Source organism: Musca domestica, unplaced genomic scaffold, assembly GCF_030504385.1.
Source record: "Musca domestica strain aabys unplaced genomic scaffold, Musca_domestica.polishedcontigs.V.1.1 31, whole genome shotgun sequence".
Lineage (NCBI taxonomy): Eukaryota > Metazoa > Arthropoda > Insecta > Diptera > Muscidae > Musca > Musca domestica.
Genome location: NW_026712309.1, coordinates 5,748,411 through 5,772,016, shown reverse-complemented (window position 1 = coordinate 5,772,016; position 23,606 = coordinate 5,748,411). Strand labels below are relative to the sequence as shown.

The following is a 23,606-nucleotide window of genomic DNA, read 5'->3' as shown; positions in this document are numbered from 1 at the left end:
CTTGAGGAGGGAGTGGACCGATATTGTCCATTTTTGCGCCTGACCTAGCACTGGATTTCCAAAGTTGAAGCAAATTCTGTTATTCCTTTCTCTTTCTGTGCAGTAAAATATATTTTTTAAAAAGTTCGATCTTTTGTGGGGGAGGTCCTAGAAGGATTGGACCGATATTGCTTATCTCGAACTCCGATCTACGTTTGACAAAAATATTATAATGTATCAAGTTTGAACCAAATCGGATACTCCATTCGAGAGTTGTTGTGCGCACCAGCCAGACAGAGAGACGGACGGACATCGCTAGATCGTCCCCAAATATCCTGAAACGGATTTGGTTAAAAGAGACCTAGGGTCTAAAACCGTTATTTCGACTAGGCACGTTTTGACCCTATCAAATGACTTATACCCTCTCTAGCCATATGACTGAAGGTATAAAAATACTCTTATCCGTTAAAATTTCAAGGCTCATTGATTTTTTACGTACTAATAAATCATTTTTTGGTGTAAGAAGACGGACTTTAAGTTTTGTACCCTCCACCACTATGTTTATCAATGACATCGTTATATTGAGGCTATACCAATTAGTGGATGGCTGAGGGTGTACAAATTTCAAAAACACTTATTATGACGTAACTTTAGACTTTAATCTTAAAATCCTCAACCGATTTTTATGAAATTAAAATTGAAGGAAGTCTTGAGATGTTGCCTGGATATGCAAAAAACATGAAAATATCTCTAACGGCAGAGATCCCACCTCAAGACAACTATTCGTAGGCGGAATTTTGACTGACTATAGAAAAAAGTTCACAGAACAAAAATGTGGTAACTTTATACGAATATCTCCGAACACATAAGGGAAAACTCCTCCGTATATTTAAATTTCTGTATAAAATTCTAATATTCGAATATTTGTTTATAAAATTCTAATATTTGTTATTGATATTATTTTTCGGCGTTTCAGGCTTAGCGATATGTCGATCTCTCTCTCTCTCTCTCTCTCTCTCTCTCTGCGCATAATTTACTCACTTTGAACTCGGGTGGTTTGTGTCACGGACATACGAAATTTATCGGTATTAATTTAATTGTGGTACCTAGAAAAGGCTATTCTGGACAGACCATATATTCACTCACCCTTGAACCAACACATAACAATTATCTTAGTGAGTATTTTACTAAAAAGATTAAACAAATGTTACGAATAGCAAATTATTTAAATATGTCCTCCGAAATAATAGCAATTCAAATTGAATTCAAGTGTTTGGGTCTTCTACTCTCTCCTCCAACCTCTCACCATCTGCCTGGAATTAAGCTGTATTTAAAGCAATTAAATCTTCGAATAATTACAGTTATTATTGGAATACACCTTTTTATATAATTATGAACCGCAAAAATAATCCACTTGTCAAAGGCATTTGCAAAAACAAAACCGGAAAATGCACACCCACACATAGCTACAACAACGACAACAACAATTTGACTTAAAACTAAAACAAGGAGTAAAAATTGCCATAGAATTCATAATTGATGTGTCACTGAGCGAGTGGAGTGGCTGTGAAATTGACGCATAAATAAAATATTAACAAGCAAGGAAAGAGGGAGAGAGAGAGAGAGCGAGCGAGAGATACAGACAGACAGAATCAAAAGTTTTTAACAAACACTTTCTGTTTTCAAAAGCAGCAGCAGTAGCAGCAACAACAAGAACAACGGCAGCATAGCATTGAACAAACTTTTAATGAAAATCTCATTTGTTTACATTTGGAGATGGAACTGAAGAGCTGCAATGGAATGGGACCAAACTGCAACTGCTGCTGCTGAGGGAGTGGGTGCTCAACATGCTCGCATGCAGCCTTTAATAATTCAACATCCCAAAGTTTCCATTTTGAATGAAATGTGGCAAACTTATGGGGAAAATAAAATTTAGAGTGTTCGAAAAGTAGGTGGCAGTTGGATGTCTTAGTTGTTATTCTTCTTCCGGTGAGTGAAGGGTTTATGTGTGATAAAATTATTATCCACAACCGAAACAAATCTGTTGACGAGATTTACATTTTTTGGGAAAAAATAGTTACACTATTTTTAGGTGACAATTAAAATTCACATACCTTGAAATTTTCAAAATGTCAAGTTATGATGTTAAATTTTGTAGGAAAAATTATTCTGATTTTAATGTTTGAAAAAAAAAATGACACCCAACGTTTTCCATTCAGAAGATAGCTTATTTCATAAATTCATTTCGTCTGTCTGTAATTTACTGTTGACACAAATACCCCATTTCATTTGATTGCCACCGTTGTGAGTTAACAACAAGAAGAAGAGGAAGACGCCAAGCAGCTAACCTTCACCTTGTGCCAGCACTAAATGTTTCAATTGGTTGAGAGCAACATCAGCCACAGAACAGCAACAACAACAACAAGAGTCTTGCCATCCAAGCCACAAAACTAAGCAGTGATGAGTACAAAATAATCCTCAAACATTGTCTAAGCCGATTAAGCCAGGTCGACATAAAAACGACTTATTTAGCACACCTATACGTAAACAACACACACAGACACACACACTGATGAGTACACTAAAATTTATGTGTAATTCCAGGACACAGTAGTTGTGATAGGCTAAATAAAATAGAAAATTGTAGTTTCTAATGAAATATTTGCAGCAAATCAGGAGAGGACTTCCGTTCATAAGGACCAGCAAATGTGGTTAAGTACGACGACTCCGGGAAGAACTAGAAAATTTAAATTCTGTACACAGAGTCTTCTGTTTCTTTTTATACCCTCCACTACCATGCTACGGGGGGTATATAAGTGTGTCATTCCGTTTGTAACTCCTCAAAATACTCATGTCAGACCCAACAAAGTATAAATATTCTTGATAGCGATGGCCATCTGTGTGTCTGTCTGTTATAAACACGCTATCTTTCGAACGAATTGAGATATAAGTCAATAATTTGCGCACATGTGTATTTTGCCAATAGTCCGGTTAAGTTCGAAAATGGACCATGTCGGTCCAAGTTTTGGTATAGCCCCCATTTAACGGTTCCTGCCACCTGACATTATTTACCGGAATTGTTTCAAATTTCATATTTTTAAAATCTTAGTGGGTACTTAAACCGATGGCTAAAAATTAGTTATGCAGGCCCACGGGTTCGTATAGCCCCATATAATGGTATCTCCCAAGATTCGGTATTTTAATAACTTTAGCGACATTATTTACCGAAATTGTTTCAAATTTCATAATGGTTACTACAACCAATGACAGAGAATTGTATATGCAGGTCCATGTCTTCGTATAGCCCCATATAATGGTCCCTCCTAATATTCGGTATTTTGATGACTTTACATTATTCTCCGGAATTTCAATTTTCGTATTTGAAGTTCGGAATCAGTACTACAGCCAATGACAAAAAAGGGGTAAAGGTTTTCATTTAACCGATATTTTTCGACGTTTTTTTTAATCTTTAAGTTCCTTCCAAATGGAGGGTAGAGTTGTGCCAATCTAGTCCATAGTTCAGTACACGAGGTCCTAAACGTATGAGTAATTGCATATGTTTCATTCCACTCATGCGGAGAGTTTTCATACAAACAACAGGAGTTCAAGAAACTAAATGAGGAACTTATTAGTTCCATGGAAGTAGACTGTCTCAAGTGTAGTTGACCCGGCCGAAACTTAGTTACAGTTTTCACGTGGTGCAGTCTTGTCATGGTTTTCCTTTTCCAAGAAATGGAATCTACAATTGGACATGTACATACGAAGTAAGTTCTCGTTCGATACCGCATTAACCCCAAACAATAACATATTTGTTTCGAAACCCGACTGCTACCTCTATGTATATCAGACAACTGAGAAACTTGGACAAATTCGATTCGAAATTGAGCACTATTTAAAGTTGAAAAAACAAAACGCGAAAAATTCCATTTTTTGATTTATCTTCAATAAGGGCGAGAATGTTTGTCTGATTTAGAGTACGAGCAAAATACGTTCGAAAATGAGCAGATTCTACTCTTTTAGTAATTGTCCTTGATTTGGTACAACACCCCTTTCTTAGTTTACTGTTTAGGCTAGGCTGAAAAGTGGAACCAAAGAACTGCCATATGTGCCGGTGGTCCGCTGCCATATTTCCAGTATAGGCCTGCTGTGCCCTCTAAACTAAAGCTATTGAAAGACAATGGGCAGTGTTCAGTTTATTATATCAGGAATTTAGTTGCCTTAACAAAATTCCTTAACTGTTTAATTTCGTTTACCATGTTCTAATTAAGTCGTTCCCTAAGAATTAGGATCTGATATTTGCAAACGCTGGGAATTGACAGAAAAAATGCTCCAACGTTTCATCATCTTCTCCGCATGCCCTGTATATGTTGTTATCTGCACAACCTATCTTGAACAAATGAGTTCGCAGGCCCAGGTGACCCGTAAGGATGCCTGTTACCTCAGTAATCTCTTTTTTACCTAGCAATAAAAGGTTCTTCGTTTTTACCTCTTTGGGGCCTCCCCATAAGATTTTCTTCTTTTCAATGTTCCATAGATATATATGTCTTTAACACTAGACCTGACGCACTTAGCGGCATTGGATTGTCCAAGTTTATATTTTAGCATTGCACAGTATATAGTTTATATACACTATAGCGTTATTTGTTAGTTTTAAACTTGTGGGAAGTTCCTTAAAGTATGCTTTAAAAATGTAAAATAAAAATTATGAAAAAGTCACTTTACATATGACTCATACATAATGTGTGTGGTCTTAAGATAAATTAAATAATAGAATCTATAAATTGTAGGAATATTTCAGCCAACAAAGTTGTTATGGTAACAGATTATTGAGGAAGGATAGCAGCGGAAGTAGATTTTAGGACAAACTTATTACGCCATTATCTTCAATTAAGACGAATCTCGCTGGAGACTGCCTCTAATTATCCGTACATGGAATGTGTGGGAGTGCTCAGCGTGGATATCCCACCGGTCAACAACTTCTTTGTGGAAGTGTACACCTGTTACACCTGATATTCGGAATTTTTAAAATTTTAGCGGCATTTTCAACGGATTTTTTTTTTTTTTTTTGAAATTTCGAAAATTCTCTAAAATTTAGCTGCTTTTGACTTTTTCTAATTGCTATTATTTTTTCTAAAAATGTAATATCTGTCCTGATTCGAAAAGACAACCACTTGTTCAAAGTATTATAGTTTTCGAATCCAAAATCGATTAGAATGTTAAAGTGCAAAGTAGTTGAATTTGAAAAATAAAAAAGTTCACAACGTCATTCTCGAATTTTTAGATATTCGACAAAAGGATTGCTGTAAATGTAACTCTGAAAATAAATAAGTAATATTGAAAGCTTCAATATCCAATCTTAAACATTTCTACTCTTTTTAAATCCCTTTTTCCAGAAAATGTGTAGCCTAAACAATTACGTCTATTTTACCCTTTTCTGAAGTACTTACATAAACCAAAAGAGAGTGGCATTCCCCCAGATGCCACTGTGTGACGACACCATTAAAACTGAAACAATTGTCCATTCCGTTCGTGCCGCCGACAGATAGAGAGAGAAAACACGACGGAGTCCATAAAAGACATGGCACGTAGTCTGGCAACAAATAGAATTGTTCCATTAAGTGATAAGTGATAGTCACATGGCTAGGAGACAATCACAAAGTGACAGATAATTCCAGTGTCTCTTTTTAACTGAGTCCTTGCTCCCTTCATTCATCCCTCCCTACCCCCCTAAGCCTTTCAACAAGTCCAAAAGTACATTTGGATTGACACAAAACTTATGATTTATGTCCTTGGCAATTATTCGAAGAAGCCGAAGCGAAGCCAACGAAGGAGAGAAAGAACAACAAAAATAAACTAAACTAAACGCATTAGGAGCTATTATTTAAGTACGTTTATGGGGGATAGTGACAGTTAACTAAAGTTCTATAACTCACACAAGGATACATGTGTGGAGTCGATATAGTAAGGGGTAAGGCAGGGTGTCACTTTTACAAGTCTTGCACGCTTAAGGGATAACATAAATGTACCAATATCTGTTAGGAATATGTCATAAATATAAAATATTCTATTTGGAGTTTTCAAATAAACTATATAAGAGGGAGAGGGAGAGGAAAAGGGCAATGGAGATGCAAACAATGTAACCTATTAATGTCCGAGAGAAAGTTATTCGTGATGGAATTCAAGCGTGATAGTGTGATTTCTTTATATTTGGCAGCATTTAAAAGTGAATAAATATTTTGTGTCTCGTACCATCGCTCGTTACTGGTAGCGTAGCCCGACGTCAATATTCTATTCGGCAAATATTGAAAAATAAGCTCTGGGCAGTCTGAAGTCAGCTATGCGACCTGTGTTGTGTGTGCGAATACAAGTGCTACGAAATGGAAGAATATCTAGTTCTGTCAAAAGCTGCTCTGAGAACTGCAACAATGTGACAATGTTCATGACCCCATCCATGGACCATCTATATGAGGAGGCAAAGATTCTTCCCGTAATCAATTGCTGTTATCGTTGTACGTGACCAGGTGCTATCGTGGGAGTCACCCACACTGTTTACTACATAGGAGATATAATTCTCGTTGACTTGGTGATATCTTTGACGGTGCCCGGATATAACCCCCACGGATTAGCCCTTTTTTTTTCTTTTTTGGTCATAACCCCCATAAAAAGTGCGGATTATGTCTGCTTCCATAACGGATATAACTCCCATGGCGGGTATGACAATTTGCTGTGGGGGAAGAAGACAAGGCTTAAGTCCCGGCCGATAACCAGCGGCTAATAAAGCTATGAAGATAGCTTTATTAAGCAGCTATGAATATAGCTATGAAGATAGCTATGAAGATAGCTTTATTAAGCAGCTGGTTATCGGCCGGGACTTAAGATTTTCTCCTCTGGGGTATGTCTAACACCGGCTTCGCGATCCATAAATTTTCTAGACTTTATTTTAAATTCAGGTCAACGCGAGCATAGCTCCTAACTCAACTTAAGCCTTGTCTTCTTCCCTCACAGCAAATTGTCATACCCGCCATGGGAATTATGTCCGTTATGGAAGCAGACATAATCCGCACTTTTTACATTTTAGATACATATTAGTGGAGAAAATCTGAATTTCATGATTTTTATCACTAATATCTTCGGAAGCACAAGAGTTATCAGCACATTTGTAGTAGTAATATGTTGATCTTAATACACCATAATTTTGTCCGTTTTCGACTTTTTAGTAGTTTTTTTAAACAGTTCCGGTACAAAAATGTTGCATAGGAACCGGTTCAATATATGACCACTTGTTGGATAAGCTTTCAAATGATAATCATTGTGTACATATCAGTTTTGTAGAACCGGATAAAACCCGAATTCTGTATCCAAACTTTCAGGTCGAATAACCGGGTATTCCCCCACGAAAAATTACTTTTCCCGCCGAGTGCATCTTCAGTGAACTGTCAATCCATCCATCTCAGAAGGCCTCCCGAAAATATACACAGTGAGTAGCTGCCGAACAAACCTATGGAAATCAATCGGAACCCGATTGACCTTAGACTGGAAATCTTCTCCCAAATTAGCAGCCGTGCTCGAAAGATTATATCATGAGCACCGAATACGTCTCCGAAGATCTGTACATCAAGAACAAATGTTGTTTTAACAAAATAAACACTAACATATATCCATGGTTATCTGGTGGAAGTAGACCCCCCCCCCCCCCTCCGATGGCTTTCACTCTTCTATTCCGATCTCTCCATAAATGTTGTTCAATAAAATTGTCATTTTTTTGTCAAGAGACTAAACTAAAAGTTTCCATTTCAACATATTGTTGTGCTTTTGATGCCTATTTAGATAAACATTTGAAAACTCTACCGCCTTGGTTTGCTGGGTTACTGTTGCCGGGACGTTTAATTTATGTTGGAGCAACAAATTTTAATTTAACTTTCAATTGCTCAGAATATATATAATTATTTCTTTTTTCGCAATTTTCCACCAAACTCGCTGTGTAATTTCATATTTAGCACTTCTCGCCCCTCCTTAATTAACTGTTGTTGTAGCTGTTGTTTTTCAAGCTTTCAAGCACTTTCGGTAATTTGCATTTAAAAATTATAAAAATGTTCGAAATCATATTTTATGATGTAATCTATATATATAAATGTAAGTTGTGTTAGTTACTACGCTTATAACTTAAGAACCGCTGGACTGATTTTAACGATTCACACAAATTCGGAGTTGTCTCCTCTCCGAAAAGGATAATATCAAAAAAAATCGCGTAAAAACGTGATATATTAACATTTTCATTTTGACTTTTCAAATGTACAACAGTAATGTTTTATTTTGCATGATTTTTTTCCATTTTGACTTATTTTTTCTAATGTACATTTGTAGTGTTTTTTTTTACATTTTTTATTTTTGAATTCGAATATTAATACCAATTTATTTAATTGACTTGATTTCTTGAGAACTAAAATTGATGGCGGGTTACATGGAAGTGTAGTACCGAATTATGTGGTGGCGAAACGGAATAGATGATATCGAAATAATTTAACGCGGTCACAACAACGTTAAAAGATACTTTTTCAAAATCGCTAAAAAATCATGAAAAAAAGATCTCATTTCAATGGAATCGAATTTTAAAGTAATAGTACACTCTATTGACAAACTTTGTAAGGATCTTTAAACATTTGCTGTAAAAATCAGCGAACGAGTTGAAGATTTTTTCAATTTGTTATTCTTTTTTTTGTCAGTTTTTTTTTTCAATTTGTATTATCATATTGAATTCAGTGGATTTTTTGTGAACCAAATAAAGAATAATTTTTCACTAAAAAAATGAAATAAGTGCGAAATAGGATGTTGACTGACATCTACCTTTCAACTCCAGGGCCTACATCGTGGTTCAGCTGGAAGATGCGAACACATTTAAACTCATTTCAAAGCGTGACAATGATCCGTCCAATGAGAGCTCAAAATGCAAAATTCTTTGGGAGAATAATTAGTAAAATACCAAATATAAAAGGTGCAAGATAGTAGAGCGAATGGGACTTTTAGTAAGAAAAGGTTTTATATCCTTCCAGAAATTCTTCTCAAATATTCAAAATACCTAAAATCGTTTTGCATAACTCACGGATAAGGAAACAACCCGATTTCATATTTATATAACCATCTATGATTTAAGCTATTTTTGGGGTCTTGGCCACTTTTTTCATTTTTTGACCCTTATTTGACATTTTTGTTTCCAAGGGGGTAGAGAACCTCTTCGCATAAAATTTGAAATTTTCAGAGTAGGGCCCATATTGGTATTGACCACATTCATCAATTGATTTGGCTAAAAAAATTTATATATGCCACCCTAGGGTAGGGAACCATCATACAGATAATTGCCACATAGGAATTAATTTAAGTAAAGTCCCCACATTGGAGTATCCCCAAGTCCACTTTCACATCTAATGTGTGGTCAGAAAAGAAAATTTTGTATTCTATTGAATTTGTAACCCCCAAAAGAATATTGGTTGGGAACGTAGATTTGGGATGTGCATCTATATGAAATAAATTGTGGAAACATGAACAAATTACAAATATAACAAAGTAGCACGGGACCGAATATTTGTTGAATCATCATTGAATTATACCATGATGAAAATATGGACTTTAAGGGGTCTCCAACTTACAATTTAAATGACAAATAAAATTAAATCCCATCTTATCATTCTGCCCTCAATTATGAGGTGGATAAAACTATTTTTACTTATTTAAATCACGCGAAAAGCTATGACATGCTATATTGTTGTGCTATATTTTTGATTTGGCCTCTATTTGTCATCTTGGATTATAAGGGGTTGAAGAAAGTTTTCAATGTAGGTCGATGTTTCGGAGTATAAAGAAAGTACCTCCTAATTTAACCATATTTCAAAGAATTTTGCTAATAATGTTTATTAGTGGGGGGGGGAGGTTGAAAATCTTACTGCTCATTTGACTGGAAGATTTTGCTACGATTTTTACCATATTAAAAATTAATTTGATCCCTTATATGGCGATAAGATTGATATATACTTTTTAATAGATTTGTATAGCACATCCACATAGTTGAAGCCCACGGTTTAAATATTGAAGCCCACTGGTTAAAAATGGGTACAGGTATTTTAAAACACTTTAAATCGACCTGTACGTGAACATTTATATCAGTCATATCTGTGGATAATTATGCTTGGGAAAATATGCATAATAGACAAAAAGTACGGGCCGGCAACGCGGACCGGGCCAGCTAGTTTGAGATTATTTAAACTGATTATTTGTTGGTGGCCGATGGTGGTGGTGGTCAGTTTCACAAAACGCTGGCTCTTTGGAGAGCAAGTGTGTGTGTAACTGTATGTGTGTCCATGCCCACTCGCATTGGAAATTTGATTCATTTTACACAGATTCTCGATGTCTACCGCTTACAGCCGGCCAAGTGTGTCGATGTGTAAGCCTGTGTGCCCCGATGATGTTGCCTGCAACAAATTCCAACTATTTAAATATTTAAATGAGCAATTATTTGCTATTTTTAGGATGAGGAAATTTGTTCGGCATTTAATTTTAGCGAAAATTTCATTTCAAGAGTTGTGGCGAGGGAATACTGGCTGCTGAAGCATTGGCGTTTAGTTGGTTCGTTGGTTGGCGTGTGGGCAGGCGATGTGTGCAGTAATTGCAAACAAATGAAGTCAGCGACCTTTTGGTGATGGCAATACCACCAACAAAAATAAAATGAAACGAAACGAAACACACAACCAACGCACAATCGTTCATTCATTCAGTCAGTCATTCATCCACTGTCAATAGAGGCTGCGGCAGTAACAATAGTAGGCCCAATTTTTTTCCCTCGCCACATTTGAGCCCAACACATTTAAATGGTCGTTCACTCTCGTTCGTGCCGCAGATGAGAAAATTGATGGCAAAATGCTTGGCAACTAATTTAAGCTCGAAAACAATAAATATGTTTTTATTATTTAATAAATTTCAGCCTCAGTTTTCGGAATTGAAATTTTGTTCATTGATTGAATGTTCATGTGTATGTGTGTGTGCGTGTGAATGTTTTACGACTTAACTGCTAATGCCATAACTAAATGGAACAACATATCAAAATTAATAAAACACACACACACAAATACAAATACAAATACCCGAACGAATAAACCAAATAAATTTAAACTGCAAACATTTAATTTAACATTTATTGATGGACGTTTGGACTACCACCACCCCTCGGCCTCTTTCCAACATACCCAATTCCCATTGTGCCGTCATCAACGTCGTCATTTGTAAAACGGAAGGAAGTGAATTGATAATCATAAAAATAGAAATATTAAATAATAATCAAACTGAAAACAATAGCTGCGGCAGCGTCTATCTGCCTGGCTGCCAATGCTCTGACGCCATAGCCAACCAAACAAAAGCAAAAAAAAAACTTTCTTCTTTCCTTGGCCATTAGGCAGGTGAGACAAGCGAGAGAGAGAGGGGTTACACATGCCGCTGCCGCTGCAGTAATCTCAACATCAGCCCAGCTATCATCGACGGATCGTTGAAAGTAATTAACAATTAACAACGCCGGCAGTGTTACAGAAATCGAGCGATTACACGAAACAATGAAGCGAACAAACAATGCCCACTCGCTGCTGCGTGGTACGAACGTGCGATTTGTTTTGTGAGCATTTTTTTCTGTTTTGTTTTTTGTTTCCAGCTGTAGTTTGGTTGTACCAGCTTTTTTTGTTTCTTTGATTGTTGGGTGCATGCAACAGCATTAAACAAATATATAGCAACTTTTATTTGAGGTAGAGAGAGATACTTAAAAGAATTCAATCTTGGAATTGAATTTACAAGAGCCTTGAAAACTTGGGAATTTTTAATGGAAATTTTAAGGAATGGACCACGGGGGGTTTAGGAAGGTCTAAATGGCGAAGAGAGACATAAGCGAAGAGAGAAAAGTTTAGTTTGTTATTACGGTCACATGCATAGGCTGACATCCATGTAAGATTTGTGTCAATCTAGCTCTATCGAACGAACTAGTTCCTTGTCTAGTTTCGTGGACTCCGGTCATTTGCATGAAAACTCTGCGCATGAGTGATATGAAATCACTAGATTCACACAACTTTAGTTGTGGATCCAAGAAGCTGAGTTTTTTAAGTTTTTTTATAGTTCTATGGGCACTCAGAAATGCCAATATTTTGAGGATTTGGGTAATAAGAACTCAAAATACTTGGGAATTTGAATAAGAAATAAAAGGGCTTACGGACCCTACGAAAATGGAATCTTGTAAATATTATTTTTACAAGATTCCATTATTTATTGTAATCATATAAAACGCGGATTTTTAACGGGCTTTGAGGCCTCCCTTCGAAATTTTTAGTGGTCTAATTGATACAAACAAAGGTATGTTTAGAGAATTTTAAAGAAGAGTGCATAAATTGGATGTGACGATGTTTATCCAAGGGATTTTGATATTTTGTGAAAATCGCTTGGATTTGATGGAATGTATTTTTAAAGGAATTTTTAAAAGACTTGTGGATATCAAGAAACTTCTAGGTTTTATGGAACCCAAAAGTTTTATGTAGTACAAAGCTATATATACCCAAAGGACTATATTGTTTACAAGCGTACAAAAACATTATGGTGAGAATTTTCCGGAAAAAAAGATATTCGTGATGGAATTCAAGCGTGATAGTGTGATTTCTTTATATTTGTCTGGAAAACCATTAGTGGCATTAAAGTGAGAAAAAATCTTTTGTGTCTCGTACCATCGCTCGTTACCATGATGCTAGCGTAGCCCGACATCGAGGAAATGGTTCGAAAAGTAAAGAAGCGACTTGATTGAAACCCACGTCGCAATGGCCGAAAAATGGCTCGTGAGCTGAACATATCGCAATATTCAATTCAACAGATATTGAAAAATGAGGTCGGGGTAACGCCATTGAAATTCCAAAAAGTGCAACAACTTACACCGCAACAGAAAGAAAATAGACTCAAAAGAGCCGAAAGTGGTGAACTGCCGAATTTGGTTTTCGCCGATGGGAAAACATTAGTTGTCCAGCAGTTTGTAAACAAACACAAAGATCGTGTTTACTTGCCAAAGAGATCAGCTGAAAATGTGCACCTTCGGTTGGCCATCAGAACTCAAGCGCCGGCCATGGTGATGGCGTGGGCCGCCATAACAGCCGATGGTCGCTCTCCTCTCGTATTAATCGACCGTGGCATCAGAATAAATGCTGAATATTACGAAAATATTCTGGAGGGTGAATTAAAGGCTTAGGCACGCAAACATTTTTTGCGCAGACCTAGGACATTCCAACAGGACTCAGAACGCGCCACCCAAGAATGGTTACAAAATGAGGTTCCTCGAGTATTTTAGAAAGCAAGGTTGGCCCTAAAAAATACTAAAGTGTCGATCACCTCAAGCAAGCGCTTCGCCGGGAATGGGCCAAAATACCGCAGAACAACATTCGGGCCGTGACGGTTTCATTAACCGTTTGAAGGCCAAAAATCGTGCAAAAGTGACCAATTCAAACAAATCTAGACTTATTCTGAAATTTGATGCTATTTCCGACAGTTTTGCTTTCATTTAATAAAATTTTAGAAGAAAAAAGTTAAAATTATGGCGTTTGACTTTGTTGCAGTTTTTTTATCTCACCCAGTATTGTGTAGGGTTATGAAAGGACATGATAAATCATTTTGTAGAATATTTTGACTTGCTGCGAGAATTTTTGGAAAAGGATCAAAGAGGTCCCTTTGGCGACTCGTTGTTTGTGGTATAAACTGTTTGACCAGAATAATCCTCGTACTGTTATTAGTAATATTGCCGAAGATGCTTTATAGCTAAAATGCAGTGATTCCAAGGAGTCTGTAACGTGATTAATTCATCACTTACATTAGTCAGAACATATAGACGCACCCATTGCAGCGGAAACAGCAACACCACACGAGAACAGCGTCAACCAGCCACGCCAGTATTCGTTGGCCTTGTAACGGACAATTCATCTTTCGTCAACATTCAGGCAAAATAAGGCAAATAATTCTCATTTACTTGGTAATACCGGGTACATATATTCTACGAGTCCATCCGATCCATCCGAGAAGGCCTGAACATCTGCTCCCGAACACACTCACAGTGAGCTGCCGACACCGTTTTTTTAAAGATCCATGTCGCCTGAAGTAAATTAAGTCGCTAGGTATATAGAAAAAGTGTTAGTTTTGATTTTGGAATACCGTCGTTCCTTATTATTTGGTAATGGGGAAAGTAAGTTATTTAGCTTTTTGCACGTTTTTGCTGGGTTTGTTTAGAGACTTTGGAGAAAAATATCTATGCATATTTAGTGAATATAAGCTATTATCAAATTTCGAGATTTAAAAAAATATGGTGGACTTAGAAAAAATATCCTTCGATGGGAGTACAATTCCCCTAGGTGTTCTCTAATCGAAAAAGCTTAGCATTTCGATTTAATTTTTGATTCGAAATGCTATTTTTTAAATCAACCACCAAATGGTGGTTTCATTCCTTTAAGTAACTTCCATGCAGATGCCATGTGACGCGTGAATAGATCACGACATGGTTGTTTTACTTTCAATTCATTTCTGGTAAAGTGTTAATGCCGTTCGCATGTATCCATCGCCAAAAACAACAACAACACAATAAACAATAAGAGGAGACGAAGAAGAAAAACAACCAACACCATTGCATTGTGTAGCTAACTACCTTTTGATGGCAGCACAATGCGCCAGTCGAAATCCATTCGAAAGCCCAAAGCAAATACTCCATTCATAAATATGGATCGGGAATTTTGAATGCAAGTGAATGAAGGCCCAAAGTTAGAGGTTCGGAAGCATCGCATGCAAAAAAAAAATTGTAAATATTATTGTTTGTTGTTTTTTTACGTTTTTTGCCGATTGCAACTGAGGAAGAATGAGAGCAAGAGCAAAAAAATATGTATGGAGAGAGTGAGTTTACAATGGTACGACGACAAACCAACCAGCCGTTTAACAACCATTCTTCATGGCTGACTGACTGTACAAACAAATTGGTTACATGCGGAGAGGTTGGCTTGGCAGTGGCTAGCTATATAAAACACGAAATAGACAGATATCCTCGATTCAATGTTGCCACAGCCATACAGGAAGACACAACAACACAACTCACACCACAGACATCCGTACAGCGTCGGCAGAGGGCGATACACGACCGTGATCTTGAGGAGATTTCAGCAGATTGCCAGGAGACCTCATTGCGGCAGCGACGGCAGGGTTATCAATATTATCACTACGACAACAGCCACAACCAGGATTACAAGGTTCACAACAACGACTACCACACGGATACGAACGACGACAAGAAGGAGCAGCCCTGGCAACTGTTGCAACTCTGGAGGAGATATACCCAGCAGCTCAATAAAAATATCTAAAGGATGCTGCTTCTGTTGTTCCGAAATTGTTGTGTAAGTAATGGAAAGATTGTATTTTGGGAGAGGGGGCAAGGGGCGGAATATTGAAACAAATCACTCAAGTCGTATTTTCAACATTTTTATAGCGCATCCTGTGGAAACATGTAAGAACGAATTCGCTTGGCCACAAAAAATTGGATAAAGAGCCAAAGAAGTTATCGCCAACGCCGCCACCATCGACGCCGCTGCAATTGTCATACTATCGCCAACAACAACAACGACATTACCATTTCATTTTATGGTTTTCATTTCTGTTGCTGCTGAGTCAACAGCATGGCGAATGCGAATGCAGTCCAGCATCTGGAGCGAATCACAGGTGGGTGTTAACACCGATGACCAAACGACGATACACGTTCGTTGGCATTTAACCCATATCGTTGGACAACAAAACATACAACGTACGAGATACAGAGACATACGCTAAACAAGGTGGGGTAGGGTTGAGGGGGAGGGGGAGGGTTAGATGTTTGTGGTTCTGTGTGAGTTGAGGTGAGAGGGAGATAAAATCGATTATTGTTCCATTTATTTTTACGTTTTAAACGAAAACACATTTCCTGCCAATAAATATGGGGACAGACAGCCGAAGGAGGAAAATTGACGATGACGGTTAAAAATCAATTCTTTCAAAAAGAAAAACAAAATTGGAAATGAAAATGTAGTTAATTTTTTCATGATCACATTTGTATAAGAAGTGCAGTGTTACGGTTATTTTTTTCCATTGACAGGGCCTGAATCGAGCGACCCAACCTTTTCCCAGTATATATGGCTCCAAAAGCATAGAACAATAAACATAGGACACAAAGTAGTTAATTTTGCTATAAAGCCATCGATGACTAATGACATGACAAACTGCCAAAGAAATTTTTAAAAATCGGAAATGTGTATAAAAAGAATCAAACTTCCCACCTTATTATCAGCGTAAATATTCAGCGATGTTCGTCTGTCCGTCCGTTAATATCATTCGAATGAGTACGTGTGTATTTTGCCAGTAGACAGCTAAATTCGTAAATGGGCCACGTCGGTCCACGTGTTCGTATAGTTCCCATACAACGATACCTCCCGATATTCGGAATTTTGATGATTTAAGTGACATTATGCACCGGAATTGTTTCAAATTCAGTATTAAAAGTCAAAATTTTCTTATGTTGGCCCCCACATAACGTTTTTCATTTAAGCGTTTTTTTGGGAATTTTTTAAAAAATTTCAATGGTGGAGGGCGTAAAGTTCGGCCCGGCCGAAACTTGAAGTAGAATATATTTAATGCCAAAATAAATATTTCAACCATTACATGGCAACAATGTTATTCGAATACTTTGTTTGGGCCTGTCCGGAGGCCTGTCGCTCCTCGAAATTTGAGAGAATTTAAAAAAATATGCAACAAGGTGTGCCCCAAGACTGGCAAATAAAATAACGCATTGAATAATGTCTACGCCCCAGAGCATGGGTATGAGATACAGACGCTATCGTCCAATTGATTTTGATATTACCGTTGTATTATCCGCATTATATGCCAAATTGATTCATTTCCTTTAGGAATAGTGTTTTCTTGGAAATGCTTCCCCAAAACTGTAAAACTTCTTTATAAATCTCTGATAAAATATTTAATAATTTAAAGAGCGCCATCTATACTTCAATGATAAAATTTATGAGCAGTAGTACCTTGGTCTGCAAATGTGTTCCATATGACGGTTATTTTAGGTTTTCAAATGTCAATATATTATAAAAGTCATAAAACCTAAAAATATCCCAATTAGTGCTTCAACCGCTGCTGAACGAGGGGTAGACGACTATTTTAAAACCACGTAGACCAGAGTGAACTTTCTATGCAAACGAACTGACAAGGGCAACTATTCGAAAACAAAAATTCATCGGTCAAAGTTCCATCATGATAAGACTTACCGTTCATATAATAGCAACACATAGGGTATGGGGTAGCAGACGCTACCGTCCTGTTGATATCGATATTACCGTTGTTCCATCCAAATTCTTAAATGACAAATTGATACCTTTCATGTACGACATAAGTGAAATTAAGTTAAAACTACATACTCTAGTTATAAATTGTTTGATACAATATTTTATGATTTAAATAGCGCCACCTGTGCCTCAATTATAACAATGTTATATTTGTAGTGCTTTGGTATGCAGATGTGTCTCTGGTTTCAACAATCAAAATGTTATAACAGTCATAAACTTCTACATTATTGAAAGATTCCACAAGGTGCGTCCCCAACTAGTTCGATCCTCGTAGATCAGCGTAGGTTGACTTACATAGAATGGAGTAGTTGACGATTTTGTCATGGGAGGTATTTTTTATTATGCTTTTTTATTAAAAAAAAAAAAACAACAAACTTTCTTAAAAGATCTTTGGGGAATATTTTATGATTTAAGGAGCACTTTAGGTGTACACACGCGTTCCACATGACGATTATTGTAGGTCTCAACAATCAAAGTGTTGTAGGAGTAACAGTACCAAGCTGATTGACAAGGTATGGAAAATAAATTACACGCAAAATTTTAAATAAATGCTTCAGCTATTTTCGACGTCACCATCGGACTTCAAATAATAGCATAGCATTATGGCTTTCGCGCTTTCGTCCTGTTGATATGTTAACATATTACGTTTGTTCTATACACTTTCAATAAAGACTGGTTCATACTTTTCAGTATCCATTTCCGAAATTCCTCTAAGGAAACAAATCTTAAGCAAAATTCTTGATACAGAATTTCATGTTCTAAATAACGCCATCTGTAAATTAATTGTAATCTTGTTCAGTAGCAGTACTTTGCTATGCACTAGTAACAGATGATTCTATCTCTCAAAAAGTTGTAAATGCCTGGACTGAGCTTGGAAGTGTGATATGTGCTGATTAATTTTTTCTTAGAAATTCTTTCCAGAAAGCTACAAATCATTAACAAAATGCCCTTGGTATAGTTTTACACTTCTTAACTGATGCCATCTATACATCAACTATAATTGTATTTTGCAGGAACACTTTCGAATATATAAAGCATGCTTTTGGGGGCAAAATAAAGAATAATGCTGCGACAGAATTATGATGATTATATAAAGTACGTATGGCTGTCAAAAAGTTGAATTTTAGAAAAATTTCATTAACTCAAGAAATGTTAACCATGCCAAGAAGTTGGCGTAAATGTCAATCCGAATTGGCGTGAACAACTACTTCTTAAAAATGAAATTTAGTCAATTACTTCAGGAAAAATCTTTGGATCGACATTAATATTTTGTCGGAAAAGTTACGATATGAATATCACGGGTCCTCTATCCACACCCGAGAATTATGTATTGCTTTTTCTCAGAATCCTCTTTTATTTCTGTGCCTAAGTGTATGCTTTCTCATATGTCACTATAAGGGTTATCCGATTCATCACTAGAAACAAGTATTTAAAAAATATCCGATTGATTAATCTTGTTGTGTATTCCTTGTTGTATTCCTTGTATTCGTTTACAAACAAAGTAATCTAAATCATTTTGACTGGGCAAGTTCCATTGCTCCTCTTAATTATCCAATAAATTCAACGAGGATTGAATTGAAGATTACCCTTGGACACCGATTTTCCTAATCCCAAGTCAACTACTATTAATATATATTATAAAATAAACTGAAACTAAACCCGCATTTTGCTCTAAAATCACAGGGCCCAACGCCGTTTCATGTGGAAACAAATGGACACAACTGTGGATGGTTTCGTTGGACGAATGGTGACAGGCGCCCGTATGATGAAGGGTATGATTGGTGAATTCATGCCACAGCAACAACAAGGTGGAAAACCAGGTTCCGGCAATGCTTTGGATTACCTGCCAACCGAGACAACACGTATACGCTACATCATACGTAACCCTCTGACCAAAGAGACGAAAGTTATTAAAATACGTCCCTCGAAAAAGGTCATCAAACTTATGGCCATGACACCGAAACCATTGCTGGCCGAGAAGACCAAGTCGATGTACATCTTGGAAAATGGAAAGCTACGGCAGCTGGAAAAAGAACAGAAACTTATAGCTGAGGGAAAACTTCCACCAAAACACGAGGAACGCATGCCTTCTAACAAGAAACCCACTTCTGGCGACAACTCACAGCGTGGTCATAATCGTGACCATTTACAACACGGAGAAATTGTTAAAGGCGTCGGATTGGGGGGTCAAGATTTTGGCGAAAGTTGGAAACCGGTGTTTAAGGACCACGAGAGCCATTCCACAGCCAGGCCATCAATGATGAGTTTGTTGCACACCAACATTGTGGGTGAACTGTTGCCACAGCCGCAGAAGCAAGTCTATGATCCGACATACGAATCGAATGACTACGAGGAAATGGAGCGGGAACGGGAACGTGAATTCGAACGTGATCGCAATAAATCACACACCTATGAGGTGACGGAGTACACGGCAGAGGAATCGGTAATGCAACCCTTGTCCCATGACTACTACAGCTATAAGCATGTACCAATCTCTGGATTGACATTGCGGGCCACGGGGTCCACAAGCACAACGGAGTCGCCAAGCGAAACCAATAAGAACGAGGAAGAAACAAACCCTGAAGAACATTTTTATAGCTACCGACCTGTACCGGTGGCCTCCTTGTCGTTATCTCTGCGAGGACTTGGTCATCGGTATGCTACGCCCCAAAAGGAGATACCACGTGAGGTGGAGGAACACAAGGAAGTTGAGGAGGCATCATCGGAAAAAGTTCAAATAACGGAATATAGAACTCACAGAGGTCCACCACCTTCACGCTTGAGTGGCAGCAGCAGCAGCAGTAGTTATAGGTCACATGTGGAGACAACGACATCACTGCCCAGTACCACAACAACCGAAGAGCCCAATTATCCACCGGCCTTCCTCAAGAAAATGCGTGAACGCCCCGACAGTCAGTATGTGGTCAAGCAACAACAACCCCGTAATAAACCCAAAGAATTGGTGTTGGAAAATACCTGGATACCTTCCAATGTGTCCTACTCTGAGACCAACACCTACCACCCCAAACCCACGGCCTATCCACAGCACTCGATATCCTCGCTACGTATCAAGTCTCAAAAATGGCCACCCGATTTACCGGATACACACAATTCGGATAACGCTCATCACGCAGCAGAACCCTCTGCCGGATCTCTCCAAGGCTATGAAACCAATGCGTCAGCAACCTCCATTTCAGCTGTGCGTAACACCGGAAACCATTCACGGAAAAATGTTCGCCTCAAGTCGCATGAGGGCGGCAACAGTTCTCCAATTTCTTCTTCTGCCTCCTCTGGTTCTTCGAACACAAGTACCTTGTCTGCCTCATCCTCCTCTTCCTCACCCTCATCCCACTCACAACCTGCTCATGAAACAAGAAATATTGAATACCACAGACATCGCAACAGCCGTCACAGAGGCTCTATTCGATTCGGTGACAAATTGGAAACAGATGAAGGTTAGAAGACGGCTGACGACAGACGGCAGCAACAGCACCAACAACCCCAAGCAAACAGCTCTAAGCTGCCAGGGGTGTTGCAAACAAGGAAGCCCTGCGTGCGACCAACCAACCAACCAAAGTCAATTTTAAACAAATTATTTATTGAGCGTTTTAGTAGATATGTAAGTGTAACTAAGTAATTGTTATTGTTATTGTAGTCGTAAGAACAGATCAGCAAGAAAGAGAGTCTAGGCATTTAAGTAAATTATTTATACCTTAGTTTTTATAGATGTGTAGTATACATTTACGAGGAGTATATATGTATGCGTATGTGGAGGTGTGTGCTCGCCACTTAAAATGTGTTACGTGAGAAAATAAACAAATACGTTGCCTCAATAAACCGCTGTGTAAATTAAAGGCACGCATTCGATTCGATTAATAGCCTCTACATTTGACGACACCTGCGAGGTGTCGCATGGAGCTCCTCTATATCCCCATAATACTCGAAGGGGATCAAATCACAACTTGTACGTGAGGTAAGTTCCTTCAATGTGTACGGTATTTTTGAAGTGGATTTATGCCTAGAAAAGTCTACTCGTGATAAGGACTATTAGAATGAGATGTAATGGAATACAATGGAGATATTTTAGAGAAGAGTTTTATGGCCTTTTTATCACTCACAGGATTTGATGAGACAATGCACTCGGTTTTCTCTGATAGTAAATTTTATTCAGAGGAAAAAAAATTAACAAATTGTCATTGTCCCTTAATGGCTACAGATACTCCCAAAATCAACAAAGTCAAACACCATAATTTTTGACTTTTTTTTTACATTTTATTGAATGAAAGCAGAAAATGTCGGAAATAACATAACATTTTAGAATAAGTTTAGATTTGTTCGAATTGATGACCTTTGGCACGAATTATGGCCTTCAAAAGGATACTTCGGCATTTTTTAGTGCCAACCTTGCTTTCCAAAATACTCCAGACACAATTGTCCAACGGATTGGTATCCGGAGATTTTGGTGGCCATTGTGCGCTGGAACTGAAGCGAGAAACCTCATTTTGTAACGATTCTTTGGTGGTGCTGAGCCCTGTTGCAATGTCCAAGGTCGGCGGACAAAATGTTTGCGTGCCCAAGGCTTTAATACACCCTTCAGAATATTTTCGCGATAATATTCGGCATTTATTTTGATGCAAAGGTCGAATAATACGAGCGGAGAGCGACCATCGGTTGATATGGCGCCCCACACCATCACCATGGCCGCCGCTTGAATTCTGGTGGCCAACCGAAAGTGCACATTTTCAGCTGACCTCTTTGGCAAGTAAACACGATCATTTTATTTGTTTACAAACTGCTGGACAACGAATGTTTTCTCATCGGAGAAAGCCAAATTCGGCAGTTCACCACTTTCGGTCAAGCAAAGCAATTCTTTAGCTCTTTTGAGTCTATTTTCTTTTTCTTGCGGTGTAAGTTCTTGCTCTTTTTGAAATTTCAATGGCTTTATCCGGAGCTCATTTTTCATTATTTGCCGAATGGAATATTGCGATATGTTAAGCTCACGAGCCATTTTTCGGCCACTGCGACGCGGGTTTCGATCAAGTCGCTTCTTTACTTTTCGAACCATTTCTGCTGATGTTGCTGTTTTCTTCCGTCCACTTCCTTGACGTCGGGTTACGCTACCAGTATCACGGTAACGGGCGATGGTACGAGAAACAAAAGATTTATTCACATTTAAAAGCTGGAGTGCTCTAACCCTTTAGCGAATTCTGTGAAAAAGTATGATTTGTGTTCCATTTTTGTGATAAATTTATTTTAAAATACCGTAATTTTTTCTCTCGAGAAAAAAATCGCTCAGTTTTTGTCTCTGCTAATTAAATTCAAATTTATCTCCACGAATATGGATTTTCACTCGGCCTTTCAGTCAGAGAACATTTTGACTACTTTATAGGCATTTCCAATCGAAATCGGTAAAACATTTTAAGTTTGCTATAACTTCCTGGTCGAATTCTATCCAACCTCTCACAGTTTGGTTTGCTGGGTGGTTTCTCAATACAGATATTCTTTTGATTTCCCCACCTCAGCGTTGTCCAAAGTTATTCTCTTACCTCAAAAGGTCATCAATATATTAAAGTTTATTGAAAATTGAAAACAATACCAGTGGTTTTTGCCGAATTCAATTTACCTACACAAACAAAAGAATTCTTTGAAGAAATTGATTATTTGATTTTTGTAACAACGCAAAATAACTACTTAACATCACCTTTAGCAAATACAGTGTATCGGAGCAAGGCGATTGAAATATCTTCTGAGTTATGTTGAACAATGAACTATTGCAAAGCCGTTTCGGAGAAATGATAAAATTATATATTTACATTTGAAAATAAGAATTTCAATGACATTTGAAACATAGCGTGAAATTAAATTATGTTAAAAACAAACATACGGTGCGCTAAGTTGGTAACTTCGAGCATGTTATTTCAGATAAGATTTCGTAGAAAAAATATATTGTCATTGTAACCTTGTTGAGTAGCCATTTGACAATATTTTATCGTCCTATCACAGTACGATTTGCGAATAAACAATTGTTAAGAAAGGTGTCAATTACATCCTCACTTAAGATATTTTTTACATGGTATATATCACTTGATACGCCAGAAATACCCATCAACGATTTCAGACCCCATGTCTCTTTGATCGTCATCCGATTCAGGACAATTGGGATCGATCTTACGATGTACGGCTGTCGGCCTACTGCGCATGCCAACTTTCCAC

General features: G+C 37.6%; 2 protein-coding genes across 2 annotated transcripts in view; one reads left to right on the top strand and one right to left on the bottom strand.

The window, feature by feature from the left end:
• The window catches only part of LOC101894872 (exostosin-1), a 296,257-nt gene that overhangs the window by 225,386 nt on the left and 47,265 nt on the right, over positions 1 to 23,606 (bottom strand). The gene's annotated exons all lie outside the window — the stretch shown is intronic.
• On the top strand, positions 14,203 to 21,150 carry LOC109613501 (uncharacterized). The gene is made up of 3 exons (XM_020038359.2): positions 14,203 to 15,410; positions 15,503 to 15,732; positions 19,077 to 21,150. Exons 1-3 carry the CDS (start codon positions 15,381 to 15,383, stop codon positions 20,851 to 20,853), a joined length of 2,037 nt encoding a protein of 678 aa, XP_019893918.2. The 5' UTR covers positions 14,203 to 15,380; the 3' UTR covers positions 20,854 to 21,150.

Bases quoted from the DNA above. Each gene is read 5' to 3' on its own strand.
- LOC109613501 (XM_020038359.2), top strand. From the start codon at position 15,381: ATGCTGCTTCTGTTGTTCCGAAATTGTTGT. The intron at 15,411-15,502 runs GTAAGTAATGGA...ACATTTTTATAG, and splicing joins TGTTGTTCCGAAATTGTTGT to CGCATCCTGTGGAAACATGT. The intron at 15,733-19,076 runs GTGGGTGTTAAC...CTAAAATCACAG, and splicing joins GCATCTGGAGCGAATCACAG to GGCCCAACGCCGTTTCATGT.